This window comes from Hippocampus bargibanti, linkage group LG02, assembly GCF_051943395.1.
Source record: "Hippocampus bargibanti isolate YZ-2025 linkage group LG02, ASM5194339v1, whole genome shotgun sequence".
NCBI lineage: Eukaryota > Metazoa > Chordata > Actinopteri > Syngnathiformes > Syngnathidae > Hippocampus > Hippocampus bargibanti.
The window spans coordinates 14,789,892-14,799,915 of NC_142735.1; the positions used below are offsets into that span (position 1 = coordinate 14,789,892).

A 10,024-nucleotide genomic window follows, 5' to 3' on the forward strand; every position below is an offset into this window, starting at 1 on the left:
ATCCGCATGTTTGTTTTAGCCAAGCTTTTATGTCGGATAAGTCAATAATAAAACTGATATTCAGTATTGTACATTTTATATTAGTAATAAGCAAAGTTACTGTGTTCATGAATTTTTAACGTAAGAAAAAAAATAATCATTAAATGTGCAGATTAATAAAACAAAAAAAGAAGAAATTATGCTGAGAAAAAAACTGCATTTCTATCAAAAAGGGAAGTGTTAAACTGTGCTTTGACATCACCCTACTTGCCTTGTTTAAAATGAGTAATTGCTTGAGAAGATTGGATGAAATCAATTTGCATGCTCATCACAGTTATGCATCATTCCCTACATTGTTTATTAAATAAGTGTCTTGACTCATGTGATGCCCATATAACAACATTTAGAGACGGGATCATTTCTCCACATGAATGCAATGCACACTCACAGTTGGTTCCTACATCTCCTTAAGATGTACAGTTCAGTCAGTGGTCAGTCAAAATGCTCCAAAAGTGATGATAATATTTTAATTTGGAAAATCGCTTCAAATGACTTCTACTGAGCGTATTTGACAAAGATTCCACCGCATATAGCTATATTTTAGGTTTTAAAGGACAACCGACGTCACTTTTTTGTTTTTTAACTGACATCAGAAAAACGTTTTATAGCATCTAAAATACCCAAAACACGCAATATGATATTTTTAGTCAAATGCAAAACACCAATAAAAATGACTTAAAGTGTCCAAAATCTGCAAAAAAATTGAGCTGCGAATTGGGCATTTTCAGAAAGTCCCGCCCCCAGTTCATGACATCACGCCAAGACGTCTTGCATTGTTTGTGAATCAAAACAATGGCTTCAGATTGGGAGAATATGCTTTTTGTTACACATCCAGTTATGAATATGATTCAAATACTTCTAAAGAGGAAATAATACATGTTTGCAATTGATTAAAGAATGATATGTGCCATTTTGAGGCAACATTGGGGGAAAATCTCTCACCGAAAAAAAAGAGGCACAAAATGGCGACCTCCAGTGGCCACCTCCACTTCCACAGGCTGATAAATTCCTTATATGGAGCTTGGATGCCCTCTTCTGGCGGCTTTTGGGTGCAACACGGTTCTCAGACCAAACATGTACAGCAAAATACATTGACGTGATGGAAGGACTGCTACAATGTGTCTTTTTTCGGTCAGGGCGCGGGCGCTTAGACGCCATCTTCTGCATGTTCTGGGTGCTACACATCAGTCCTGATGCCTCAAAATGACCCGGAAAGACTTCTTTAATCGATTGCAAACATTTATGCTTTCCTCTTCAGAACTATTTGAATCGTATTCATAACTGGATGAGTAACAAGAAAGCATCTTCTCCGAATCTGAAGCCATTGTTTTGATTCACAAGCAATGCAAGACGTCTTGGCGTGACGTCACGAACTGGGGGCGGGACCTTCTGAAACTGGCCACTTCCGCGTTCAATTTGAAGTAGTTTTTGGACATTTTAAGTCATTTTTATTGGTGTTTTGCATTTGAGTAAAAATATCATCCTGCGTGTTTTGGGTATTTTAAGGGGAAAACAAGATCAATTAAAAGCATGCAAAGTCATCATGCATGATGTCATGTGGCATGTCACTACATTGCACAAGATCTACTAGCAGTACAGTCTGTCCTTGCAACTTGACAATTCAATTATTTGGCATTCACTCTATTATGGTGACTTCAGCTATTGTAGTTTTACCTCACTATTTTTGTGGGTTGATTTCTGTTTTTCTTCGTTTTAAGTCAGACCAGTCAAGAAATTCTTTTTTTTTGGTTCGGAAACATGTTCGGAAAAATCTCTGATGCCTATGTGGTGCTCTGAGACTTGGTGTGCTCGGAACGGCAGGTTGCGTTTCTTTCTCATTCTTTTTTGAATGCAGTCGACATTCTAATCCAATCAGCATCTGGCGCTTGAACTGTTTCCATCCGCACTGCCTGATGCACTCGCGCACCATGTTTCCCATTGGAGTGCCTAGAACATGAATCGGCACTCCGTTTTTGGTGCTCTCTGTATAACTGAACAACGTCATGAGTTTCTGAACGGTTGAAGTGAAGCAGTACATGCTAAAAGCGCATTTCCGAATTCCCAACATTCCATTTCTCTCATCCTGAGTGCCTTTGGAATGGCTTAATAGAGGCACAAACCCCACGAAAAAAAGGTCAAACCCTCCTTTGCAGAAATTCCCCTATTGCACGTGGAGTGGTGGGACTGGTTGGAATGTATCACCCGTGAAAGGTCAATCAGCATCATGTGTGTAAAATTGTGTGTGTGTGTGTGTGTGTGTGTGTGTGTGTGTGTGTGTGTGTGTGTGTGTGTGTGTGTGTGTGCGTGTGCTATTGAATCCAAATATGGACCAGGATCAACAGGGCAACACACCCTATCAAGAAGATGAGAATAATTTACAACAGAATCTACACACTCACTCAATCTGCACACTAACATTAGGAGCGTGTCTTAATGGAGTGTGAATTTGAGATCATGTGTTGTTGATCCAGTAGTAAACCACAGTTAACTACAGGGGTGAATAAAGCAAAACTATCCATTTTCAATGGATTCTCGATTTTCAATTTGAACTCTTGTATGGGAAAATGTGCAAATTTTAAACAAACAGAAAGGTCTCATGTTCAGTTTTTGTGGTGTCAATGAAGACTGTTGCATCTATCGACAACGCTTCAAAACCTCTGAGACAGCAAAGTTGTGTGACTTATTTCTGGTTGTGCTCAACTTACAACTTTGACTTGCAGTGGTTCTGATCCAGGTCGTAGCAGCCTCTTCCGCCCGCAGCTACTGCCTTCAGACCGAAGACGTACTGGTGATGATGCTGATGACTGACCAACATCTGTTGGAAAGGCATATGTGAGAAGTGACATGTGAGAAAAAGATGATCCTATCTAATGAAACTGAGATATGCATAAATGGAAAAACAATTCAATGTGTGTTGTAGTACCTGAACGAGGCAGGAGAAGAGCCAAGGTAGTTAGAGTACTGCAGGACAGAGGTAGGGAGCGGCAGCGCTGCAGAGAAGCCTTCGGGGGCGGTTCTAACGGAGACACCCCAGGAGGGCGAGACAAGGCCTAGAGGGCACTCAGGAGTTAGAACGATTCCTATATTTCCCACAAGTGTGCTTTGATATATATACTCAAGCTTAATATACTCAAAATCACTACCAAAAATTCTGTCTCTCTGTTTATGCTCAGTAAATTCAAAATATTTCTATCATGCCATGTGTGTTAGTGGTGCATGCCTGTCTGCAAACTGTCAGACGACACAGTACATAAAGCCAGGGAGCCTCGAAGGTTCAAACGAACTGACTTTGAGTTAGGTTAACGAGAAGGAGAACTTATGGGAGCTATGAGGTGGAAAATTGGACATAGAGATAAAATGCGAAAGGCAACCAAGGGGAGACAGAAGAGTGAGAGGGGCATTTGAGCCAGTGGAAAAGCAGCGTCCAGAAATAAAGGCCTCCCTTTATAAATGGGATGCAGCGTTCTTGCATTGTTGGAGCTGAAAGTGACAAGTGTATAACTACTGGGTTAAGAACAGGCTGACCTTCAGCATCTGTTGTGTGTTCATTCATTACGGCCCTGTGCTGTATTTATCAGGGAGGTGGGCGAGACAATAAGTGGGACTCAGACCTCTTTTTGCATCTTTTCAAACTAAAGGAAGGGGGATGCATTTCATTTGTGCAGTGCTGAGGAGATAAATACCCATTGCACTTTTGCATGTTGTTGCCAGATTTGGTTAAAAGGTGCTCAAATGCCTGTGTGGTAATTTAATATCTTACTCTGTCGTGCAACTCCATGGACTGCTTCGTGCTAGTAACACTGACGTCAATGACAGAGCAGGGCCTGGGACGAGCAGCCATCCATCTAAAACTCAGTGAGTGTTGCGTGGTGGGATTAGATCTGTGCCTCCGTCGGCATAGTGAGCCAAACTCACTATAATCGTTGTTGAGATCTCGGTCTGGGTTAGGCCTCCACAGATCCAATACAGCTGATGCCGGGCGACGACGAAGGCGCAGAGGCTTCTGAGGTACAGAGGTCTTCTCTGTGTTAGAGTGGTGCAAGGCTGGGCCTGGCAGTTTTACGCTGCCGCCTGTCTGGCTTGTAATCTGCTCACACAGCTGGGATTGGCAAACATTCTCAGAGGATTGGCCCAGACACAAGGTGCAACAATAAATGCTTACAGGACACGACAGTGGGTATACCGCTGAAATCAAATGAGGCACTTTGCAACACGTGCCTTTAAAATACAATGTTTGCTTGGATTGAAAGTTAGAAACATTTTATTTTAGCCATGGTTTGGGGGTCTGCACCATATATGCTCTCATATGTATATTAATGCCAGAAAAAATTCCGGAAAAAGTGTTTTACCAAATATAGATCTATTTATTTCAGGTGAATGCACTGGCAGTGTAGAGGCACACACGACTGACTTTTGTGCAGTCAGCGTGGGATTGATTCCCACTCGGTGACTGTGGGTGTAAATTTGAGTGCAACTTGTTCGCTTTTCCCATGTGCCTTCAATGGGCAATGATTTAGGGGGTAGTCTGTCGAATGCTCACAGGCAGCTGGGATAGACTCGAGCTCATCTGCAACATTAAACCAGCGAGGCGCTAGAAAATGAATGGTCTTTTAACGCACGGCAATCCAAACTGTGCTATGATAAACAGCCTCATTATTCATCCACACCACAACTAATTGAATACAGTGCAACACTAAGAGTAAATAGCACTGAATCAATTATCAGGGTTATGCAAAAAGTATTCAATGACACTCAGAGCATGGTCGGTGATTGGGCCAAGAAAGAACCAATTAAATTCTGGTGCTGATCTTGATCTGTGATTACCAAAGGGTGGTGCAAATAGTACCACGAGTGCACCTGTCAGTGACATTCCAAAGAACTCACTGTTATAGTTCAGTTACATTTATTTTTTTAGCACAACATGTTTGTATTTAACCTTTAATAGAAGTTTGGTGTTTAGTTTTCTGTATTTTTTATATGATAATGTGCAATACGTTTTCATGTAACTGTTATTTAAGTCTAGTCTTTTTTTTTCTTTTCGTGTGAAAGCAATGTCGAACTGGGCCTAATGGTGTGGCTTATAATACTAAATATACTGTATTTTAGACAACATTGGTTTTGATGGTGGTAATTGAAGAGCTATAAGATTTTTCAGTGCTATTTGATGTAAGATGTTTGAAAACACTGATCTTGATAAATCTGAGAGATTTTTCCCCCAAACAATTGCAGGTGTTCCTCATGTTGTGACTGATGAACATTTTTTCTGATCCCTTTTGAGGATGTGGGGAAATTCCCTATACTGTAAATTAAAATGTTTACATTTTGTACAAACACATTGTTTGGAATGGCCCTTAAAGGACAACCGACGTCACTTTTTTGTTTCCTAACTGACATCAGAAAAACGTTTTATAGCATCTAAAATACCCAAAACACGCAGTATGATATTTTTAGTCAGATGCAAAACACCAATAAAAATGACTTAAAGTGTCTAAAAAGTAGTTAAATTTGAAACCGGAAGTGGCCAGTTTCAGAAGGTCCCGCCCCCATGTTCGTGGTGTCACGGCAAGACGTCTTGCCTTGCTCGAGAATCAAAACAATGGCTTCAGATTCGGAGAATATGCTTTCTTGTTACTCATCCAGTTATGAATATGATTGAAATAGTTCTGAAGAAGAAAGCATACATGTTTGCAATCGATTAAAGAAGTCTTTCCGGGTCATTTTGAGGATTCAGGACTGATGTGTAGCACCCAGAACATGCAGAAGATGGCGTCCAAGCTCTGTTGGAAATGGGCTGATTTGTCTGCTGGAAATTTGTGTCAGCGAATATCAAATACAGTAGTTGTCTGGGTGCAAAACACAACGATTCACCATCACGTTATTTATGTGTTTTCCTTCAAATTTCGCCATCAACATGGATCAACACGAAGTTTTCAGACCAAACAAAGTACTGCAAAATGCATTATGTGTAAGAATGTAAGAATTTATTCTGTGTCATTTTGAGGCATCAGGGGTGGGAAAATGTCGCACCCAAAAAAGGCAGAAAATGGCGACAAAGTCGTCTAAGGAATTAATCAGCCTGTTTCCACAGGCTGATTAATTCCTTACAAGGAGCTTTGTCGCCCTCTTCTGCCTCTTTTTGGTCCTACACGAAGTTTTCAGACCAAAGTACAGCAAAATGCATTGACGTGATGGAAGGACTGCTACAATGTGTCCTTTTTTCTGTCAGGGGCGTTACTTCAGTGACGTAGCGTGAGGACTCGTCACCGACTCAAAAACAAGACTTCCGGAATATTCAGTGCAAGTCTTAAAACGTAAAATATAGCTATATGCGGTGGAATCTTTGTAAAATACACTCAGAAGTCATTTGAAGCCATTTTACAAATTGTGGACACAAATTGTCCGGGGACGTCGGTTGTCCTTTAAAACATGATACAAGTGAAAATACATGGGCAGATTTGACAAGGAACCAACATGGCAATTTTGCCGGTACAAGAATAAAATTCTCCACACATGCTGTTGAAAAACAAATCGTTATGATTTTGTGCTGATTATTGTGATGACAATTCTCATTGGATTCAGGCTAGCGTGTCCTGACTCACTCAGCGTGACTGGCAGAGACATGACAAATACCTTCACGAGATGATATTAAAATGAAGGGATGCCACCATAAAGCATTGACATCACCCCGCTCGCGGGGACTTCCACTACAAGTGACTTGGGGCAAAATGCCCCATGAGGCTGACAGCGCAAGTCAGAGTCAACGCCTCTGGTTACAATGTAAAAGCCATCACAATTACTACCGCCTTTTGCCAACAGATGGTGCTACATAATAAGATGACAATAGCAGCCATATTCATGTCACCTCCATGTTGTTGGACTTGAAAGCTTTGATTCTTCCCGATACTTGTACCATGTCTGACATCATGGGGCACCGACAGCTATCACAGTTTTTTTCTCTACTCTCTTGCTGTCACAGGAAAAAATGTATCTGGTTAAAAGTGTTACATGAACCACATTTTGAGCATGGACAGAAATTGCATGCCTCTGGCAGTGTTAATTATGAGGAAAGATCTGCGTTGGAATGTGGTTATGGCATCACTGTTAAACACAATAATAATGAATTTAGTGAAATCATAGTCTACTAAAATGCTATACTATTAATTTTACAACAGCTGCATTTAAATGAATGACGTACATTACCTTAAATATCTCTTCTGTGGAATCAGATGAAGGTATACTATTGGTCGTGTTTTCTTTACAATTTATCCGTAATTGAACATTTACTTCCTGTATCTGTTGTGAGTCAGGTGGAGCATCGTTGGAATCTTCATCATTTCCTGTGTCTTCCTTTACCGTTTCTCCTAGGTGCAGACTGTTGAATGGATTTATTTCATGCTTAGCAAGAGTCTCCGTGTTTGTAACTGAGTGAGGAATATGATTCTGTATAATGGTGGACCTGTGGTTTCTTGCCATATCTGCATTATTGACAGTCCTCTGCGAGCTTTGAAGGCCATTCACATTTCCAAACACTGATGGCCGAAAAGCTTTGAAGTCAACATTAGGAGATCCCCCACCTGTCACAGGTGCTGGGACCTTGCAGTTAAAGTTACTGGATTTTGAGGATTTAGTGGTCAATGGTGAGGAATGAGAATTCTGGCGCTGCAGAAGTCCTTCACCATGGAGTTTTAGAGGGACCCCCTTAACTTTGTCTTTTGTGCACCGAGGAACCTGAGGCAAGCGGATTGGGGTCTTCTCTTCTTCAGGAGGAGAGAAAGAGTGAGATGTTGCCCGCCATTTTCTGGCTGTTTCTGCTACATTATTGAAAAATTTAAACAGTCCACCAAAGTGTCCCTTCATGTCTGGATTTTTTGGAGGTAATGCTTGGAAGTCTCTGGCATTCTCAAGGTCAACAGAACCATAGTCAGAGTCAATAGTCTTGTCCAGAGAGTGAAGCTCAGAATCAAAGCTCCTCTCTGAATAGACTGGATTTGTCTTTCCCAAAAGAGAGATCCTTCTGAGGTAACTCCACACATCTTTGTGTCGCCTCCCTGCACCTTGCGTAGTACTTTTTCTCGCTTTAACACAGATATCTTCCTCACAGCATGCAGCTTTGTTACAGTTTGTTGAATTGGTGTGAGTTCTCTTTGTGTAGGAAACTCGTTCTGATGCTATACACCCGTTCTGAACTGTTGGCTCTGGCACCACAGTCGGCTGTTGGTCATCCATCGGAGCTGGGAGGTCAATGTCTTCAAAAGAACAGTCAAAGTCTACTGTGTAGCCAGCGTACGAATGCCTCTTTCCACGGTGCCTAAGGGTGTCCCGGCTGGATTGCTGTGGAGTGCCAATGTCTTTGCAGAAAGAGTCCTCATCCACTAATGAGCTGCTAAGCTTGACACTAGACAATTTCCCAGACTTCCCTCTGAAAACAGAAGGCGATTTTAGTTTCTTGAAGGAACGAACTTTATCAGCGAATGAGAGTTTAGGGACAGATGCTTCTCCCAGGAGGATCATGGAGTGAGGTCTTCGCTCCAGCTCTGAGACACCTCTCTTCCGATTCAGGATCTTCCAAATGCCCCCAGTGACACGGGGTCGCCTGTGGACCTCCTGCCTGTCCTTGACAGGGGCCTGAAAAGACAGGGTCTGGACATCACCCTGGATCTCTTCAGGCCCTGACCCAGTCTCTTTAATATAAACACTGCCGGTCTCATTCTCCACATCCAAAGAAACATTAAATATTCGATTCACAAACCCATTTTGTTTTTTCTCAGGGGTAGGATTGTCTAGTTGCTCCATCATATCTCCTTCCACAATATCACCTTTTAACTCCTTTAACCATCGTGTCTTAAGTTTTTCTCTTTCTCACCAACACCTAGAAGAATTCACAAAAAAACAAAGAAAAATACTTTGTGTTAACAACCATAATCGACATCTTGCATCCGCTCATCGTAGACTATTTCATCCATTTAAAACAGGATGTAGAGTTGTCGTGTAAATCCACACTTCAGCTATGATTTCTTATTCTACACAGGTTGTAACATCAAATAAGAAAACGGAACTTCAGAAAATGGAAGCTTGAGAAAATGAACATCAATAGTTTAGTCTATCCGTATCATAATTCCACTAATAATGTATTCTATTGGACACATGGCACCATCATGTCCAAAACGAGACGGGTAATGTTTTGAAAGGGTTTTTCATGACTCGAATGAACGTAGTTTTTGATTTAACAATTTAGACGAACGTACATGAGAATCCCAAGCAAAACAATAGCATTCGGTAATTGAAAATATATATTTTTTTAATTTTAAGTGTGCCATTATGAATCATTTCTTGAACACAATTATTAGTCAACGAATGTACACTGTCTAACGTCCAAAATATCAGGCCGTTTATCAAAGACCAGCTACTCGTCGGACACTTGCAGCACTCCCCATTTAAAAATGGCCATTTAAAAAACGCAGGTTCTTCAACACGGTCACTTTAAGCATAAAACGAATTACATCGAGTTAGGAAGTACAAGTTAAAAGTTGTTTGCTTACTTCCCAGTCGTTGGCGAAGATGACATTGTCGCTCGAGTCCTTAAATCCATAAAAATTCCGACTTTCACACAAACACTAAACTTTATGTGGCTATCTACTAGCGTCTTGGCTGACATCCATGAGCAAAGGAAGCATTTCAGTAGCAGCAGCAGCGACTCCCTCAAAGATCCTTTCCTGTTCGGTTTACACAACAAAACCTCGCCCGCATCAGTCTGACCGTAGCGACAGAGTTAAGACACACACTGGTGAACTATTGGCCTGCGAGGAGGCGCACCAGTCCACACGGTGATTTCGGCGTTGTGTACGCGCACACGAGAGCGCATACGCACACGTACTGGTAAATAAACTCGGCCGCCCCATGACAGCTTGCACGGTCTCAAAAATGTCGATAAAAATCGGTAGAAAACTACAGATATAATTGGATGTAGTTATTAGTGAATGTAAAC

General features: G+C 41.4%; 1 protein-coding gene across 4 annotated transcripts in view; it reads right to left on the reverse strand.

Moving 5' to 3' along the window:
- LOC148901656 (spermatogenesis-associated protein 13-like) overlaps positions 1-9,781 on the reverse strand; it is a 45,763-nt gene extending 35,982 nt beyond the window's left edge. For 2 of the 4 annotated variants that reach the window (XM_088989563.1, XM_088989565.1), the window contains exons 1-5: positions 9,579-9,781; positions 7,240-8,908; positions 3,800-4,138; positions 2,963-3,089; positions 2,745-2,854 (exon numbers count right to left, since the gene is read on the reverse strand). In XM_088989563.1, the coding sequence (XP_088845689.1) occupies positions 2,745-2,854; positions 2,963-3,089; positions 3,800-4,138; positions 7,240-8,835 (2,172 nt within the window). In that variant the 5' untranslated portion in view covers positions 8,836-8,908; positions 9,579-9,781. The remainder of the gene's footprint in view (positions 1-2,744; positions 2,855-2,962; positions 3,090-3,799; positions 4,139-7,239; positions 8,909-9,578) is intronic. The other 2 variants (XM_088989564.1, XM_088989566.1) reach the window with 2 other exon arrangements.
- Positions 9,782-10,024: the final 243 nt, after the last annotated feature.